We start from the raw sequence: 20,496 nt of genomic DNA, 5'->3' as shown, positions 1-20,496 counted from the left end.
GGAGACTGCTCACAGCTGAGGGCACTAGCTCTGATGTAAGGAATCCCCTCTCCACAATGGCACGCTCCCAGCCACTGTGTTCCCTGCTTTACATGTACAGAGAGACCTACAGTCATGGTGAAGTTCCCATCTCAGTTTAGTTTGCGGATTAGGACTCAAGATCRAGTTACCACAGTTCATCAAGTTTCCAGGAGTCAGCTGAGCTGTGGTATCTCTCCATGTACATGCTTTCAGCCCACAGYGAATGCAAGGTAATGCGACTTAGCCTAACCTATGGCGAAAGAAAATTAAGCTAAGCCATGTTACTTCATGTTTGCCATGAGCTAGAAGAGCACATACAGAAAATTCCTGTGGCACAGCTCTTGGCGGGGGGGGGGGGAGCAATTTTGTGTCAGAGGAGCTGTTGCAGGAAAATGTAAGCACATCGGCGTGGAGGGGGTACGGCGTGGTGGGCGTATTGTTGGCTCGGACGGGGGGGGGGGAGGGGAGCAATTTATGAAGCTGTGGCAATTTGGTGGTGTATGAACATTTGTTGTGCCAGTACACACTACTTCTGCATTTAGACCTCTTCCTGTTACGCACTTACAGCTTATTCATTGCAACAGAGGACAATGAAGGATGAACTGCCTCAACTGCAAGGTAAAAATCTTAAAAATGCCTAACTACAGCAAGAGGAACAGCACAACTCCGTTTACCTCAGAAACATTCACTACTTGAACACACAGAGATTCAAATAATGCTGAGATATTGATCTTCCTTCAGTCCCTTTCAAACCCTAAGTGCTCACAAAACCACATACATGTTGATTTTACAAAGCTTGTGTTCCCTGTTTCCAGTCCCAGAGGACAGTAAAACCAAGACAGGCTCTTGCAGACAGCATAAGCCATAGTCCTCAACTCACATCTTCAGTCCCGGAGCCTAGATCAGCCTGGTAAGCTGGCTGGGAATGCTCTACAAACGGGGCCGTCATTTCTACCAATTACATGTATATGCTGGACATACTCATTCTATTTATTTAACATATGAGTCAAGGTTACCTCTTGCACATGCAAATATGACTGGAGAACAGATCTACAGCATTGAGACGTGATAGGAAACAGCATATATTCCCTACTATCTTTCATGTGTGGGGATATTTCTAATAGATCTCTTGAAAATGTTTAACTTACTGTGTTATTTAATACAGGATAGATCATTCTGTTTTCAAAAGACTTACGAAGGCTATTATGACGGTAAATGATAACAGTAGCAAAACAGTAATTCTAATCCAACGCACTGCATACCACTACTGTTTCCCTGATCTGAGATCTGCAGATGTTCATATAACCAATTCAGTTATGGGTTGCTTTCAAAGTACATGGAGAGTACATTTTTGTAGAGATAGAGAGGGTCAGTTAATAATTTAAAACAATACCAATCATCAGTGGTAGGTAGGTAAAGAATAACCTTAGCTCACTCTGTAAATGTTTATACAATATTCTTATCTCCAGTTACGTCCTCTGCAGCTGTAGGYTAATTCTTATTCTTCCAGATTTTGTGAACTGTGGAAAGAATTACATCTCCACTGGCCRGGGGTCATATCACAGGTTGTGTTTTCAAATATGTGCTGTAAAGTATTAACACACGAGGCAAGCCTGGCCCAAAAAGCCCAGAACTACTGAGCTAAAACAAACTGGGAGATTCGGTTCTGGGCCAGAAATATTTTATAAAACTAGAAAGAGATGTAATGCAGTTGCTTAAATAAAGGGTAGAATTTTAATAGTTTCAGATAAACACGGCTGCTTCCACAATATTAAAAAAAAGATGGAAGTGTAGAAGGTATCCAAATTCATTTTCAGTAGATGTCTTTTACTGGGATGCTTTCGATCTTGGAGGCCCGCACTGAACAAAGAGATTAGAATTTCAATGCGTTTAAGTAGACGTGAGGACTGCTCTAACACATTCAGAACATTCCGAGTTTCAGAACTCCTGCATCTAGGCGAAAAGATAAACATTCAWCATTTCTCTCAGAGCTGATCTTTTTTTTTGGTTGTTTTAATTTTTATATATATAAATATACCATAAAGCGTACCATTTCCTTGTTTCAGTACAGATTTTTGAACTTTACTAAAAGTAAAGTAGTGGTGGTAGTGTAGTGTAGTGGTGTAGTGGTGGTGATAGAGCATCCCAGGAAGTGGCTGGTGCAGCAGGACCGATTGTTTCTATCTGACGAAGCGGGTGTTAATCAGTGTATGTCCACTGACCTTCATGGAGCAATTCACAGCAACCTAGCCAGGTTCGTCCTACTGAAAAACAACCCTTGAAGCACTAAAGAGAGAACATGGCTTTGAATATGCATGAGGTGATGGATACAGAACCTCTCTGGGGAAAACTAGAAGTTGTCTTGAGGAAGGTAGGCATGTTGTTTTCTTTGAAGGCATAGATTTGCACGCAAGATGCCTAATGAAGATTAGGAAGAAATAAATAAGAAACACTCCATCAACTGGAAGAAATGATGCAAAACTTGCCAGTGGTGTTTGTAACAGGTACCAGCACAAAGTGCTGAAATCTGTTTGTGTCTATGCGTCTGCATTTGGGCCTCTTTTACTTTCTCACTTTCACATATACCCACACATGCCTCTGCCCAGTATTTTAATGAATTTTGCAGGAATATGTCATAGATAACTCTCTGTGATTGTTTGAGACACAAGTGTGCGCCTAAAAGTATTTATCAAGTGCGCTTAGCCACTGATAATAATTTTAGTACAACTGCTTAGGAATTTTATCTAAATTAAAAGTAAATCAAAGATTTACTATGCTTTGCATATTAAACCTGGTAAAGCAAATGGTGTTGAAAAATTAAGTCCAGGATACCTTATCTCTTATTTTTGTGCATGCTAGCTAGCGTTCAACAAAAAATGATCCATAACTCAGCTACTTTTCCATGAGTTCTAATTAGTGCTTAGCTAATCCTCATCTGCAAAGCAGACTTATTTTACTTAGTTTATTTTAAATTAAGGCTACTTGGGGATTAGCAACTGCAAGGTCACTTGACACAGTGCCAACCTTGCCGCTCAGGCAGAGGTTTCTCTAACAAGCTCACTCGTTCCCAACACTGTGCACTGCCTACACGGATACCTCACCAACAGGATCACAGAGCAGACTTTAGCTAAYGACAGATTAACTCCAATTTAGTCAGCATAATGCCTCCTGTCACTAAAGCTTTTCTGTTGCAGCAGTGCTTGTAAARCTGCTAAGCAATCCCACATAGGCAAACTAGCTGTGAATGCAGCAACTCTGACCAAAGGATAAAATTTTGCAGCAGCAAATTTCAGAACTCCTGCATCTAGGCGAAAAGATAAACATTCAACATTTCTCTCAGAGCTGATCTTTTTTTTGTTTGTTTTAATTTTTATATATATAAATATACCATAAAGCGTACCATTTCCTTGTTTCAGTACAGATTTTTGAACTTTACTAAAATAAATGAAATATAAATGCTACAATTTTATGCTTAAAACAAATTTTGATGATAGCCTCCCTCTAAGAGCAGGCCCAGAAACTGTGTTAACTACACGGAGAGAGACAAACACACCCCMAAACTTGGTACTGCACGAGAGCGTTCGGAACAGCCGATCTGCCTCAGGCTGAGCTGCTTGCAGGTGTTGCGTTATCTGTTCAGTTGAATGCCCACTCTCCTTAGTAGAAACTGCTTTATTACTAACCCGAAAATTTCACATTCAACATGTAACTCCCTTAAACTCATTGTCAAGACCCAGTTTCAATATCTGTGTCTGTCTTTGCTGATCCCAAGTGGCAAGAGGTACTGTCTGTTGTGGATTTTGGGGATCAGGATTGCAAATTGCTGAATTTTCCGATAAAGCCACGTGAAATCAAGCATTGTAAACCTAGTAAGACCATTGATCTTTGTTTTCTCCTTCTCCTTCACAACCTTGAAAACCTTCACAGCATTGAAACAACGAGGCTTAGGTGCAGAGGTGCGGGCAATACAGTCCTCACCAGCTTTGCACGYGTGTACTTCTTCGCGATACTGTCTTTGAGCTTAACTGGCGCCTTCTGGGTGGGAAACAGAGGTGCGGACGAACTCTACCCCTGCCGTAACCCCTTTGCTCCAATCTCTACTACACTTTCAGGTCCTGCMGGTGACTATTCAGCAACTAAAGCAGCAATCTAAAATCTGTCAATATGTTTTGCTGTCAAGGGTTTTGTTGTTTTATCTTTTCCTTCTCATTGTATACTTTCCAAAACAGACATGTTAAAAGAAAGACAAAATAAAATCTTTAAAACAATGATAACACCACAATATCTGTTTAAAACAGTACTGCCCATGCTCTGGACAAATCGTTAAGAGCAATTCAGCATTCTTATAATTAATCCACAACAAAAGAAGCTATAAGATGCCACAAAAGAAGGCATAATTGGCCATACAGAGGCAACACTACCATGAATGTTGTTTGGCAAGGAAAAAAAAAAAGCAGATACATAATTCATCCAGAGGAGGGGTTCAGAATTGCCCGGCGCTGCTGGGATCGCACTGCAGGAGGCGGACGATGGACGGGTCGCTCTTGGCCCCTCGGATGAACTCCTCCAGCGAGAGCTTTCCTGGAAGTGAAACACACGTTCGCTCAAGGAGCCCRCGCTGTGGCCACGCGCGGGGACCGGCACGGCGCGAGGAAGAGCCCTGGGAGAGCGAGGCGGTGCCCTTCCTCAGCGCCCGGCGCCTGCTAAGGGCGGGCGCTCAAGCCTGAGCTATGGCCAAGGCAAGACCTGGCCACCCCGGCGCTTGGGCATTTATTACAAGGCTCCCATTCCCCAACGTCAAGTTCATCAATTGTCAGGAAAGAAGAAGGCAATTTTAGGGGGAAAAAAAAAAACGCCCCTGCTGCGGGTGCCCACGCGACGTTCCTCGAGCAGCGCGCCTCCCTCCGAACAGCCTCACCCGCTGCACCTTGCCTCACCTCGGCTTGGCTGCTTTCGCAGAGCAGCAGCCACTGCTTATTTTCCTCCTTAAAAAAAAAAAAAAAAAAGCACGACGGCCTGAAATATGAAGTGGGAGATAAGGCTGTGGGTTTGCACGCAGGCTCTTGGGGAGCTGTATAATTAGCGGGCGTAATCTAAAGCTTTTCTTTGCTTCCCAAGTTGATGAATGTTTCAAGACTGCTTGAAAGTCCAAGAGCGCTGCTTCGGCGAGCGCCGTGAAGAGGAAAGCAAACATTTAGCCTGCCATTTGTAATAAGGTGATAGCACGACGGAAGAAGGCTCCTGAGGAGCGGCCCTTTCGCAGTTCCCCGTCCCCGTAACCCCCTCCCCATCCGCCTTCCTTAACCTGCCAATGGCTCTCGCTGTTTGTTTGCGCGACGCTCCACGAGCTTTGTCCCGGGTGCGGGGGATGGCTGGGACGAGACCGGCAAGCGCAGGACCACAGCCTTTCTCCTCRATGCGGGGCTGCTTTTCCTGGCATCAGAGGGGGCCGCAGGGCTCCCAGCCCCTGGGGGGCAGGGGGGGTTGCTGCATGCAGCACCATGTCCTCCTGCCCGGCTGAGCCTCCTCTGCTTGTGGCAGCCGTATCAGCCACCGCTCTGCTTGGAAGGACGCAGGAGGTTGCGTCTGGCTCAGAGGGACTCCCCACGGGCACGTGAAATGGCCAGGGCACCTCCTGCCTCCCTGTCCCCCAGGTAGCCATGTGCCCCCCTCCCCTCAGCACCCGCTGGCAAGCCTACCGTCACGGTTGGTGTCCATCTGGCGGAAGATCTTCTCCGTTCTTTTCTCTGGTGTCGACTCATCTTCCGGCATCTTCATTACAGAAGAAACCATCTTATAGATTGCCTACGTGATATGACAGGAGCAAAGAGCTGGTAAGAAATACATTGTATTAATGGAGTGGTGTGATTATTTCGTGGTGAAAGAAATAAATAGAAAAATATCCCAGGAACATCAGCCTCGATCTGCTCTCCAGACTCCCTATGGGACTCTAGTGGCACCAGTACATGTGGTTGCTCTCTTCAGTGAGATATTTATTTATGAAATAATGTGTTTCCTTATTTAGTCACCATTGAACACAGTCTGGTTTTGGAGTGAGGTTACATTTTTTCTTATTAAAAAAGTCTTCAGATTAATTTCTCACTTCAACAGCATATGAGGTCCTTGCAGCTGACACTACCTGGGGGGGAATGGTAAGACAACCAAGATCCCATCCTACACTATGGTGTACTTTGTGCTTCAGCCACCATCAGCTGGTTTCACAGGCTCCATCTTCACACCACCTTCCCCTTACCTCATGTTTGCTTTCTCTCCATCCTCTTTCTGCCTGCCGGGAGGGCAGTGACTCACTCCCTAGTTTTGCAGTGCGTGGCATGTAGTGAAGGTGGCCAACAATAAGGTGGCCTTTTCCTTTAGGATTTATGTGTGTACACAGCTAAAAAAACCCGTTCACAATTTGTTCCACAGAGAGCAGATGTTCTAATCCCTGATAATGCTGGTGCCACCCATAGCTATTCTTTGTACTGACAAATTCATTAGTCACATATGGTATTAGCCACTCTGAAAAGAAAAGTAATGTTAATTTTAAAACAAGAGAGAGTAATGGTCTCTGAACTGGTTATCTAAACATTGCCTGCAAATGAGAGCATGCAGAACAAGTAATCTGATGTTTTGCCTAGGAAATAGCTTACAGAGCCATGCAGAGATTAGCTGCGACAACAGAAGCAGTCAAATTGCTGTAGTGTGGTGGCCTTGGTGGAGCCTCTCAGCCACTTTGAGAGGCAGATACATTAGCCCAAGGCAGCATTGCCCTCATCTGACCAGTTCCTTTTGGTTGTCATTCCAGCTCATTAGGTTCTATCTAACCAGCACTGCACTGGGCAGGCAGCTTGCCCTCCAGTCCTTGTCTGTAGGTATGGAATGCTTTTTTCCAAATATTCAAATTCCTGTCTTCCCCACAACACAGTGTCTGCAGCAGTCAGTTGATAACTTACTCCAGACATCATTACTTCAGGTATTTCTTCTCTGCTTTTGCTTCTCTTGCTTTGGGAGGGCTTGATCTTGGCCGAGGCCCAAGATCACTCCCTTTGCCTCCACTGTCTACCTTTCCCTTTCATGAAAGCACTCTGCCCTGCCTGTTCTAATCACCTGGCCCAGGGGTCCCAAAGGGACTGCTCCTGGAGTGTGGCAACACACTGACCTGCTGGAGGATGCTGTTAGATAACACAGACATTTTACCCTCGCACTAGTGAGCATTTACTTCCTTAGCCATCTCACTGGCTTCTCTTCCAACAGTAGAACCAACTCACCTTTCAGGTTTCCTAGCCTTTAAATAACTTGAAGTATTACACCCTGAGAAATGCATTTGTCTGTTTAATTAAATATTCATCACTTATGCTCAATGCAGTCAAACATCTGCTCCCTCAGTTGTGTCAGTAATGGTGTGGCTGCAGATTTCCTGATTTGCCTTCCAGCAATTCTGTAATGCTGGTTATAGAACCAAATAGAAGAACGCAGAAGACCATCTCAATATGAACAATTGTTGGCTAAATAGAAAAGTGATGGGCACCCATTTGATCATCATCATCCTGATTTGCATTGCTGCAAGTGTCCAGAGGCTCCCAAGAGAATTAGGATGCTACAGAGTTGGGCAGTCTCTTAACACAGATATGGATGTTGTCTACACAACATTGACCGGATAGCCAGCAGAAGAGAAGAAGGCATAAATATACAAGCAAATGCRCGTACAGATGAGAGAGCTGGGGGAAGAAGGGAATAGGGAAAGGAAAAAAAGGAGAGGATGGACAGTCAGAATTTACACCTGCCTCTTCCTCGTCAGCAGGCAAGACTCGCAGGGGTCAGAGTAGAGATGAAGCTTATAAATCTGCCAGTGTTTAAGCATCTCATGTCTGGCTYTTGTGTGGGATAGGAGAAAGGGTGGAGGGGTCATTCCCTCACTCTGGGTGAGAGGACAGCAAAGCAGAAAATCTGTATTGAAAGTGTGGGAGGAATGCCACAGAGTGGGAGTGCAGTCATGTTTGCTCTGATCAAAGTAACCATAGTAAGAATATGCAGATTTTTAGGACAAAAAAAAATTGTTTCAACATGACTTCATCCTACAGAGTCCTTTTCACAGAGGCGTGTGAAGGGAATAACAGATGAGATATTCTAGGAAACCCAGATGGGAATAACATAGTAAACGTTCTTTTCATACTGAAAATGGTTACTCTGGACAAATTCTTATGGCCTTACTCAGATGTGCAGTGGGAAGTTTTCCCAAAGTAAAAGCCAGCTAAAGCTGATTAAGAAGCTTGGGACTTGCCCCATTTTAATTCAGTGCAGCTACACTGAGTTCTTTATTACGTCTTTAAAAGAGAAAGCTTTCAAAGGAAGCAGGTKTCATGCAATAACAACATGGAACTGCTTGGAAGTGGTTAACTGTGACCTTATGACCCAAGAATGAAAGACTGCAGGGGCTATGGAGAGCTTTCTCCACTCCACATGGCAGAGAACTCCTTGGGCTCACAAAACTTGGGTGGAAAGCCATTGGCAAGCAGGAGAAGGAATGGAGCAGGTCATCAGCAGAGTTGCTAGGAGTCAGGGCAGCCTTCTCAGGTAGGCTTCCATCAGGAGGGCCTGATACAGCTCCCTGACGCCCCTGCATGTCACCAAGAAATTGTACCTTAGGACCCCTGTGTGTGTCACTGGAGCAAGCATAGACTCCAGCTTCATCTACAGCTGGCTGAATCCCTGCTGAGCACTCCTCTCTGTTTTTTTCACCTGCATTTGCATGAACAGCAATGGGTGATTTAGTGCAAATTTCACCCCTTTGCACCCATTCACACCTGTTTTGCTCCCAACTGCTGTCCAGTGTGGTGTTAATGCCAGTCTGTCTACCACTGCTGAACTTGATCCAGAAACCCGTGTGGAGGCTACACTTTCTTGCTGTACTTGGCAAAATATCAAAGAGCCACTTATGGTGATGGCAGTGACAACAGTACAATTTTTGAGGAAAAACTCTGATGAATAAAATGGAAGAATTTTGACAGCTAAAATGATCTCAAGAAGAAAGTAACTGGCTTAAAAAAATTGTTCTCCTTTCATCTCACGGGGTTTTTGATACTGTCCTTTCTGAGAGCCTTATCGGCTTCTGTTTCTTCCCATATCAGCTTCTGTTTCTTCCTGACTTCAAATGTTAGGCCAGTGAAAGAAAGTGAATATGCTGTGTTTGTATTAATCTGAAAGTGCTATTCTCATCTCTTGGCTCAGCATTCTTAAGGTGCCTTATGATTCCACACTATAATAAAATGTACCCTTAGAACTATGTTGCATCTCTTATTTTAACCCTTATTTTAAGAAAATCTTGGCAAATATGTCTCATTTCAGCAAGAGGAGCAAACACAATTTTTCCAGCTAGTTCTATTCTAATAGTAGCTATTTTTGAGTTGCCTGGGCTATTTAGATTATAGATAAACAGATGAGAGACATGGAAAGCATTTCTAGAGAAGAACAATCTGAGAAGATCTGTAGCAAGGTTGGTTAGGAAAGCAGGCTGCGAAGACTCTTCCCACCGTACTTTGCAGATATGCTGGGCCTGGTAGATCTAACACTGTTCCATAGACTATCTATCATTAGGCTCTGTGAGGTGCAACAGTGAGTCTATCACTAATATCCRTCATGTTATGTAGTCTTCCAGACTATGCTGCCAGCTCCATATATGTGGATGCTTCATGTTCATCCCCTAAGCAGAGCTTTGGGGAGACTTGTCTAGGGGAAGGTCACATGCAAGCCCTTTGGATGATGAGTCTGTTACAGGCTACAGGTATGTAGTAAAAACGCTATAGTAAACAGAGCTTAAAGGAGTACAGGTGTTTTGCCCTCTAGCCTAATTGTTTGCAGAGAAATTGGGCTTCAAAAAGCTGCTATTGACCATTCATGCTCATCTCCTTGGCAGCTGGCCAGTTCCAAAGGCTCCTATGGCAGAGGAACCCCAAAGTGTCCTTGAGTGACTGAGGAGAGTCCCACCAGATTGTCATGCACAACGTGTGCCAGGCTGGTGGGTTGCGCAGGTGCTCTCGGACAGGCAGGAGCGCTGCTACACACAGCGCTCCTCAACCCAGCACTCTAAAACTCCACTGCGAAAGAGGATCCTGGCTCAGTGTTTGCTMGCTGGTATTGGGGCTAAATCAGTCATTTGCCAGGCAGTGGGGAGGAGTGACGATGTCCCAGAACAGCCTGCAAACAGCTTCTAATGCTGTCTGCAAAGCCTTAAGCCCCAATTTCATGCTATTGCATGAAAACATGAATTCGTGCTATTGCATGAAACCCTCTCTCCCTCATCATAAGCCAATAGCTCCGTGGTTTCAGTGTTGCTGCTGCCAGCCAACAACTTGTGATGCTGAGCAAGAGAGAGGAAATGCAAGTAGCCATCAACATGACACAGAAAATGACTACAGAGAAATGACTTTCAAAGTACGAAGAAACGCAGACTGAAAAACAAAAAATGCATGTCTTGCCTCTGTGTTTTTTTCGGATACTCCCAGGGGCACTGTGGAACAATAACAGGGGCAGCATTTTTCAGTGAAACTATGACTTTTAAATTGATGATATTTCTTTTAGCATTCATTTTGATGTATTGTCTCATGCAAAAATCTTGATGAAAACATAATAAATCCTACWATATCAATATGCAAATGTATGCTAGATAAGGGACTCTTAATAGGTTCCTGTGAGACTTATATCAGAGATATAAGAGAGTTCTATTTTTCACTATCAGAAAGACTGTGACAGCTGAGGGCCCCTAGAACACATTTGAAACAGAATCCTGTCTTTCCATATTCAAAAATAATCATTGGTAAGTGAAAAGCTGTTTTTTAAAAATAAATCTAATCACTATACATCAAGGGAACTTCTAAATATAGCAAGAAAATATGCTTATTTACTTTGGTTTCACATTATCAACCAAACACGCTTCCAGATACACTGCAACAAATCTTACCCCACTGGGAGGAGCTATGGGTGGGAAGTGCAATACAGGAGGATCAGTATGACCACTAAAAACTGGGAGAAAAGAATAGGCTGAGATCTAAAAGCAAATTCCCTCATGAGAAACTCCATCACACAAAGGGCAGCTCTTCTGTCTGGAGTGATGGTCTGTGGTACAGAAGTGACTGCTGTTCAGGCCTATGAGCCTATTTGTATCCAGAATAAATTTTATATGGTCCTTCAAAATTTGGGGTGAGAATAAATGAGAGAAAGCATATCTCAATAGAGTTTCAGGTGCATTCTGAAAGGAGGTGAGAGCCAAACCTGCTCCCAAGAAAAGCAATGTTAGAAAAAAGGGATAGAGATCAACATGTGCCTGCCATGCAATACAAATGCAGCCTTGGAGTGAGCGAGAGTCTCCCAGGCACTGGTGTGCAGCGAGGGAGCAGAAAGGACAAGCGGGCTGGACGGCCAGGCTGAAAACTGTGTATGCAGCCCCTGGGGAAGGAGAGGAGAGAAGTGGTTGTCTGTGACAGTTTGAGAAAGGGCTCAAGGGAAATTCAATCTGACACTGGTCATGCTCCTCTGATCTTGAGTTTCTCTGATTTCAATGAATTCTTGGACTCATCGCTATCTGTTTTGCAATTTTGCTCAYATACTGAGTGAGTCTTGTGAAAAAAGCATTTGAAAACTCATGTCGAGTAATGTACACAAATGGAACAACGTCAGTCACCTTGCATGTATGTAGTAACTCACACGGCCCCATGCGACACTCATGTCCATCTGATTTTTCCCCTTTYGGCTGCAGAGAATGCAATTTCAGGAACATTAAACAAAACGATCGCTTTCATCAAGTGTCCTAGATTAACAAAATATAGTCCTACACTGATCCCTAAGCTACACCTTCATTCCCTGATGGCACCATGACTGTAAAGAATGATGATACAAAGTTGGTACCAACAGGACTATGAATAGGAGACAGAACATATCAGTATCTAAACATGCTGGTGAGGAGATCCATGGTAACTGAAAAGAACAGCCATATTTCCTTGCTTGGATCACTAGAGAGAATGYAGCCATGAATATTTTCATTCGATTTGACACAAACACAATTGTGGCCTTGTTCTCCACGTTTGCAAGTCTTTTGATCTCAGGAGTTTACACTGCTGTTCAGCACTTAGGCTTTCYCTGACTAATTGACAACCGTAAGGGGCCCTGCGGTCTTTGGGGCCTCTCCTCGTGCTGAGGAACAGACGCTTGCCTGGGTTGGCCTCCCTTGTGTTTGCTTTGTGCTCTGTTAGCTCTTTTGGGATCCGCTTTATTTTTTTCATGAAGAGCAGTTGGAAAAAAACAGTAACAGATAGCMTGGTTACCCTACCAAGGAGTGAAAGATTTGTGAGGAGAACAGCATCTTCTCATTCAAATATTCCATGGAGTTTGCCATGGACCTGAGACAGGGTGATGTCTAAGTCTGATTTTTAACTCAGCTACAAGAACACAAACAATAGTAATTGGAAAAAAAAATTTTTTTGCAGCTGAGTCTTGTCTCTAGTCTTACTGAAGCTGTGAGACTGCTAATGTTTGCTGCTGTCTGGAGGACATTAAAAGAGCCCTGGTAGAAAGATGAGGGCAGCATGTATTAGAATGATTCTAAACATGCAGTTTGCCATCACAGATCGTAATTTGTGAACATTTCTTTCACTTGATTTCTAGCACAAATATAAACCTGAATAATACAGTGCTATATATTTAGCACTTCAAAATTTCCAGTGAAATAAAGGATCCTGATAACAGGCTTTTTTTAACAGTGGTGCATTGCACAGATTCAAGCTGTGTAAATATACTACAGAACCAAAAATACTTTAAAGCTTTCAGTAGAGTGATGTGCCTTAAAGGGCAAAGACATGTTAGGGAAAGACAAGATGAGGTGAAACTCCTATTAGCAACACAAGAAAATGCACCCAAAGTAGCTGTGTGTAGAATCATGATGTACCCAGTTACGGTTTATCTGGAGTGGCAATCTAACCTGAAGATTGCTAATATGATCTTCAGCATGCAGCCCTTGCTTAAATTAGACAGAGAGACATCTTTTAAAATAAATGACCTGGTTCTTCATAACATCATAATTTCAAAGCAGATTTGTTTTCTATTGTAGAGGGAGCCTGCCTTGCTTAAATGTACATTACCTGAGTTGGTTAATCTGGGAGACCTGCTCAGGCCAAATGTAATTAAGTGACAAGCCAGGTCCTCCCAGAGGCCAAGTCACATTTATCACCAGTTTAGCTGTTGTGCTGAAGAACTCCCAAAGGAGTTGCCAGAGCTTTTCGTTCAGTGTCTCATTCTGACATTGCTTCACAGTTTGAAATGAGAGAGATGGAAGCRTACCTCTGAGCAGAACATACCTGCACAATTTCCAACATCTCTGATTTACTGATGTAGCCATTCCCATCAAGGTCATACATGCTGAAAGCCCACTTCAGCTTTTGCTCCAGTTTACCTCTCGATGTTACGCTCAGGGCTATGATGAATTCTCTGAAGTCTATTGTTCCATCTCCATTAGCRTCAAAAGTGCGGAATACGTGTTCCGCGAATTTAGAAGCGTCCCCATAAGGGAAAAAGTTCCCATATATTTTTTTAAACTCCTCCATAGATAAGTGTCCACTTGGGCAGTCTCTCAAGAAGCCTTTGTACCATTCCTGGATCTCATGTTCTGTAAAGTCTGTACTTTCTAGCAAATCTTGCATGACTTCAGGGCGTAGTTTGCTGTTTTGTTTTCCCATGGTGTCAGAATGTTATCTGTGGAGTAAAAATAAACCCATAAGTTATTACTATTATTATTTATTATTAATAATAATTATTATCTTGGAGTTTTTAGAAGAATAGCATGCTGGATTATGAGTTTTCTAATGACAGTTAACTCCAGGGAATTAATTTAAAGTCTGGGCAGTGTCCACTACTACATGTATACTCTGAAACAATTAAAAAGCCCAGTCTACATGCTGATTACAGTGTCTTTTCACAGTCTGGAGAATAGTAAGTACATTGAAGTTATTGCCATCCTGCTTTACCTTTTAAATTGCAATGTAAGCAAAGAATGTTACAGGATGTAGGCTGACTGGTAACTCTGTGTTACAACACAACCTACATCCTCGTTATCCCATCGTCTCAGGGACCTGGCTTGCATGAGCTACATATTTTTGTACCTCAGATGGAAACCAGGGTGCTACAATAGATTGTTTTTATCTCAGTTTTGCTGCAAAATAGGATGAATATGTATCTGTAGTGCATGCTGAAATCAGGAGCTCCAAAGCCCTTCTATATACTTCTCTGCAGCCAAAGTCAGAGCAACAGAACAACTCCTAAGGTGCCTCCCTTGTTCAGCATGGAGCAATTCCCATTTTAGTTCAAATTCAGATAAAGTCTGAAAAGTTGCCAGTTTACTCCTATAAACTTTAAATGTCTGTTTTAATTCTCCCTATAGCCAGAAGTTGGAGCTTCTAAGTAATATTAAACTGGGTGGCCAAAGTCCTTTGAAAAAATTTCTTACAAANGCCCAAAGGAAAAAAGTATGCATACAACTGGAAATTCATTTTCCTTAAATTAACCACTAAGAAATATTCCTGGATACCACTTTTATCTCCAGGGTTTCAATTAAATAACCCTAATTATATTTTATTTAAGGCGAGTTGCTACATGTCACATTTTTCAGCAGATTTACTAAGGATTGATGCCCTTTGGGTTTTAAGTTTTTAAGTCTGAGCGTGTTGGCTCTGAAGAACAACATCATTAGTTTTACTGGAAGTTTAACATTGTCCCTGAATTATGGGAAGCCATTCTTTACTGACAGAAATCTGCCTAAGAGCTTATCATGTGAAAGACAGTCACAACTAAAATCTGTTATGTGGATGACTTAAGTAGAACTGTGGAATAATTTCTACAAGACTCCGACACTGTTGTCAGAATGGAGTCCCTGTGCCACAGAGATGAATTTAGGAACAATGTCTGGAGTGGCTAATGAACATTCAATAAGATATTCTTTCCAGATCAAGATAATAATTTTAAAGAATGAAGAGTAAAGTAGTATTATTAAATGACAGCAACAGCTGGTGAAAAGTATACTACCATTTGTAGCTAATTACTGCCTCTTCTATGTGACACTGGAAAGAACAAAGTGAGGCTCCTTCGACTGATGCTAATTGTCTCTTATGGTGAGTTCCACTTCTCCCCAAAGTGAATTTGAACTCCCAAGGCAGCTTGAGGATCACCTCCTTAATCTCCTGTGTTTTTGTATCAGAGCTGACAAAATGTTTTTTTTTCCCAAAGGCAAAAGGGAAGTATCCATCTTAAATGCATCTGAGTCCTCCACAGATGACTGTCCAGAAGTTAGAAGTCTAGTCTAAGCTTATTGCTTCTACAGTTGATGGACAGTAGATTCCCCCACTCAAGAGAAGAGTCTAAAGGGGTGAGAAGTGCTGCATGCTGGCAGCCCCTTCATCTCCAGACCATTCCAGGGGCCTGGAMGACTAGTTTAATCCAAAAGATGCCTTTTCTTCCTAGTGTCTCCAAAACACTTACAAGATGGAAAATRCCACCTCACATGCAAGTATCTCTATTGCCTCTCCTTCCTGTATCCTGATCAAAACATATCTTACAATTTTTAAAGACTGCAAGCTCTTAATACACTGAAAGTGGCAAAAAACCTAATGTTTTGTAGGCCTAATCTGACAGCTGCCAAGGGCGGCTGAGGGTTGCATTACCTCCAGTGGGTTTTAGATGGGTCCATAATAACCTGGGAATTAGCTGAGTGAACAGATTATGTTAGGGCAGACAGATGGGTTGATGTCAGGCAAAAAGGCACAGGTCAGGTCTGCCTGGAGGATGGAAGAGCAACCAGACAGGTGAAGTGGTGAGGCTCAGTTTAACGGAGCACCAGTTTAATAAAGAACAAACTAGTAAAATCCCCACAGTAGTTAGGAGCTATCCACACTCACAGTCTGCAACTATTACGCAGGCCCAAGGGCTACATGCTTTTCAGACCATTAAAGTAGGAAGGAAGATACCTAAATAATGTGCAAGTCAGCTGCAGCAGGTGTGAGCTGGCACTAGCAATATAATCTCTTGCTGTTTTTAATATCGCAAACRTTTGAAAATGCAAAACTCAGCTTGCACATTTCCAATCCAGAATTTTTTGAAAAATAAAATAATGAGGCAACATTTAGACAGTGGCTTTCAAGACATAGCTAATATAAATGTATTTCACTCCAAAAATGATGTATTTATAGCTACATAAGCCTGTAGGTGTAACATATTTTTACCAAATAATAAAAACATAGCATAGCAGAACACACTGCAGTGTACCGTTAAGTACAAAGTGTCGTGATCAGAAAAAAACTACGTTCTTCAGGCATAATGGAAGAACTAACTGTATATGATTTGCAATAACAGTTTGAAATTCGCAGCCACTGTGATGTGAGACGTAGTTAAAATCCATGGAATTATTTCCGAGTCCAATTGTGATGAACTTGGATCATATTCTTTGCCTTCAGAATTGTTTCTTATTAATAGGTTGTGCTCTAGGAACCATAACAATGGGATTTATTGTGCTTCATCTATCAGCAACAGATCAAAATGCTTTCACRGTCCAAGTACAGAAAATCCTTGAAGACACTTGGATTTCCTTGTAATCACTTCATATTCTGCTGCCTGCCTCTTTAGGATAGATTAGATTGTGGAGAGAGTACAATGGGCTAAGGAACTTCCATCTAAGAATGGCAACAATAAATACATAGAATAAAACAAAACTGAMTGTGATTTTAGGCATTTTTCCACAGTGTATCACCTCTGTAGATCCTTCAAAATTCTAACAAATCATTAAATGTTAATAATACAGCCAGCAAGTAATAAATGGATAAAAATTACAATGGTAAAATAAAAATTCGACTGTATCCAGAAGTAAATATTGGAAGCATGCAAAACAAAGACAAATTAAGTGTTTAATGATGATGTTTAATTGCATTTCTTCTTCTGATGCAGTGGTGTWAGACATAACATACATGAATGACCTCCTAAATGGGAATATACGACATACTTAACAAAAATATTGAGTTCTTGATTGTGAAGATAGTATTATATGTTAAAGCGATACATTTTTGTGACTTGTGACTTTTTGTGATATGTTTATGACTTGAAGGATTGACATAATTTCAACCAACAACTACATAAGATCAAAAGGAAGCTATCACTACTATGCGGTTGCTATGGAAAGAATCTCTGTGATGATTATTATAGTAAATGTCATAGGAGCTGCTCCATAMAGTAAATATTTAGAGCTAGCTCTAATCAGGTCTAGAAATGGAATTTTTAAGTTGAGACTGAAGACAGAGCTTTTTGACAGACAACAGGCTGTAACAATTCAGCATCTAGGAGAAAAAATAAATCAAATGATGAGTGACACTACACCAACTGACTTTGAGTGCAGCATGTTGTGTGCAGACAAACCTTAATGCTTTTTATAGTCTTCTACTTAAACAGAGGAACTGACTGGACAGAAAGGCAAGGAGCCCTTACCCTAGCACGTCTTGCTTGTCAGCAGTTTGCTGCTGTTCACTTACACTTGTCACCTAGATCTGAAGCCTCAAGGTAAGGCAAACATACTGCCTTGCTCCATCAGCAGCCTCGCGGGAGCTGGGACCTGCCTTTCGGAGACTGCAGGAGCCAAGAGCGTGCCGTTGAACTGAAGCTAATTCACCACCACGTTAATGCAACGGAACCGTCTGAACATAACTCTTTAAAAAGGTTCCCCTCTCTTCCACTCTTTTTTTTTTTTTGTTTGTTTGTTTGCTTGTTTTTGTTTGGGGAGTAGCTAACATAAAAAGTATCAGAAAGAGCTCTAACAATGGCTGTGACCTGGGACGCACCAACAGTTTTGTATATCCTACTGCCTGCAAGAGCTGTGGCTCTTTTATCTTGACAGCCATCACATAAAGACATCCTGTCCTTTTCTTTTTTCTTGAGCCCAGTCTGCCAAGGACAGTAAAATATCTTAAATGTGATTTAGGCTTTAAGTTAGAGGAAAGGCCACAGCTGAGAAAAAGTGTAATGAGAAAGGGTCACTTGTCTGGGGGAAGTGTTGCTCTAAGAAGGAGGATTTAGAATATTGGGTACTTTGCAGCTAACGAAGTATAAAGGCCCTGAAAGGTGTAAAGAACCAGCCTGGAGAGATGTCCTGCTGGAGATGTCTGCAGTGGGGGTAACAGGGCAAGTCACACCATAGACTTGGCTACAAAGACCATCTGTGCAAAAATGAAAGGCAGACACGTTTTCAGAAAGAAGCAATGAGAATTCCATCACTTGATTTCAGTGCTACTGCACAATTTAAAATTAGGAAGCACAAAACAACAACAAGAAAAGCTTTAGGCATCCATCTTTCAGTGGCAGGGAGATATACTAGCCAATGCAGATAGCTTTTACACAGCCAGTTTATAAAATCCTGAATTCACACAAAGGCAGTTCTGGGTCATGGAAGGAGAACATTTCAATAACAGTACTAAAGGAAGCAGGACGCTTCTCTGGCATAGCCAAGAGACAGTAGGATGAGACCAGTACCAGCTTGCTTGACTAGTAATATGTCCATGTAATCTTACAGAAAATGAGGATGAACCATYTCTGTTTCATTTTCATTTGTCTTCAGAAATTGTCATTTCTTGGTTTCTTTTACACTCACACTCTGATCTGTTTCCAAGAAAAAATCCACTTATGGGGCAATGCTGTCTTTAACATTTCTAACACATAATTTGAGAATTTTCCTGAGAATAGCAATCATGGGATTTCAGCCTCCGCCARGCAGCTGGAGAAGTTCTTGACAACTGCTGGAATGAGCCAAAGGTTTAACGAGACATCGCTTCTGGACAACACGGCCTCCACACAGCACTACTACCTAACAGTCTCAAGAAAGTAGCGCTCCAGCATGAGTCAACCCCCCAGTGGCAATGCCTAATAGCTTGTCTACTGTATGAATGCTTTCTGCAGCCTACGTGGTTCTCCACTCATCATCACCACTGTACTTTTTCTTCCAGAATAACTATTGACTATTACAAAAACATGGATATGTGACAAGYAGGTTCATTACAACATCTATCTGTTGGTCTGTCTACACATTTGCACATGGCAGGGATCTCAACTTTCACTTTTATCCTCCAATAGTCATCTCCTGTGACTGCATGCCAGCCTCTACAATTCAGTGTATAGGGCTCCTTCCAGCTAAATTCTCCTCCTATCACTTTCCGCTACTCCTTCTACCAACATCTCTGCCTGTCATTGCATAATTCCTCTCTGTCCATGTCACAAGCTCCAAGAAAGGGTGCTGCTTTGCTCTGGTTGTCAACCAGATCTCAAGTCATCTCATAGGAAGGATTTATAGCATAGGATCCCCGTACCCAGCAATAAAGACAGGATAGTGGCAAGGTGAGTGAGAGAGATAGCTATGGGATACTGTAGTATCTCTCAGGTCTCCTTTCCTCTTTCCTGGGAAGAAATGGATGTCTCACCTGGAACATGCTTTCTTCTAGCTTCTGGCCTTCTAGTCAGTCTTACTTCCAAGTATTTGCTGAGGCAAAGGAGAGAGATGCATTCATGCATCTCCTGAGCCCCTCTATCTTGCCTACCAGGCTSTATTGCAAAAGCACAGCCAACTCCTGTTCTCACTCTCCGGTGGCTTCCCTCCAGTGCAAGGAAGACCTCAAACCCTACCACAAGAGAAATTTAGACCTGGACATTCATTGGCCAGCCCCATGACACTGTCTTACAGTCATGGAGTGGAGATTAGGTTGGYTGCATTTTCCCATAGCTTCCAGGCCAGAATTTTGCCTTGCTCACAACATTTTTTGTACAGCTGGAGCAATTCTCTTCCTTTTCCTCTGCCAGCTGCTGTCATTACTCGGTAAAGCTTCAGATACCAAAGACTTTCACTCTTAGAGCATGTGGCAGTCTCTGCAAATTCTGCAGTAATTTGTGATCAAATGTATGCATGTTTCCAGATGCTTCTCTCTGGTTCCTCTTTGTCGGCCCCCTTACAGAATGGGGGAAGGTATTTACAAAAGACAAGCTCTTAGCAAACACATTCAGGGATAGATGCTGAGTTTCCCTCATAAGGTCAATTATTCCTTCAGGCTTTAATACTCCTAACTGCTGTACAAGTGATGTAATGAGATGGTTTAAAGCAGCAGCTAGCTAAAATGACACATTTTCTTCCCATCTGTGTATACTGTTTCCCTGGAACAGTGATGTTGCCATGGCCTGGTAATGAATGCAAGTCTCAGTAAATGCACCAGTATGAGGGCAACGCACCGCTTGTCATCTTGTAACTCTCCAGTGAGACTCAGCTGAGCAAGGTAGGAACCTGTGGTCAGGGATCTCCACGGTGCCCCAGCATCAGGAAAGCTGTGTAAACATTCACTGAGCTCCCGATGGACAAGTCAGGCAGAGCACTCTTCTTTTTCGTTGCTCTGATTTTGTTTTTCCGATGTTTACAGG

At 42.5% G+C, this 20,496-nt stretch overlaps 1 protein-coding gene across 1 annotated transcript in view; it reads right to left on the bottom strand.

Moving 5' to 3' along the window:
- Positions 1-979: 979 nt before the first annotated feature.
- The window catches only part of NCALD (neurocalcin delta), a 57,516-nt gene continuing 37,999 nt past the window's right edge, over positions 980-20,496 (bottom strand). The window contains exons 2-4 of the mRNA XM_085316330.1: positions 13,368-13,761; positions 5,721-5,826; positions 980-4,602 (exon numbers count right to left, since the gene is read on the bottom strand). Of these exons, the coding sequence (XP_085172456.1) occupies positions 4,505-4,602; positions 5,721-5,826; positions 13,368-13,745 (582 nt within the window). The 5' untranslated portion in view covers positions 13,746-13,761 and the 3' untranslated portion in view covers positions 980-4,504. The remainder of the gene's footprint in view (positions 4,603-5,720; positions 5,827-13,367; positions 13,762-20,496) is intronic.

This window comes from Rhea americana, unplaced genomic scaffold, assembly GCF_003343005.1.
Source record: "Rhea americana isolate MKP2758 unplaced genomic scaffold, rheAme1 scaffold_46, whole genome shotgun sequence".
NCBI lineage: Eukaryota > Metazoa > Chordata > Aves > Rheiformes > Rheidae > Rhea > Rhea americana.
Note: the sequence above shows the minus strand (reverse complement) of the source record. Positions and strands in the feature narration are given on the sequence as shown.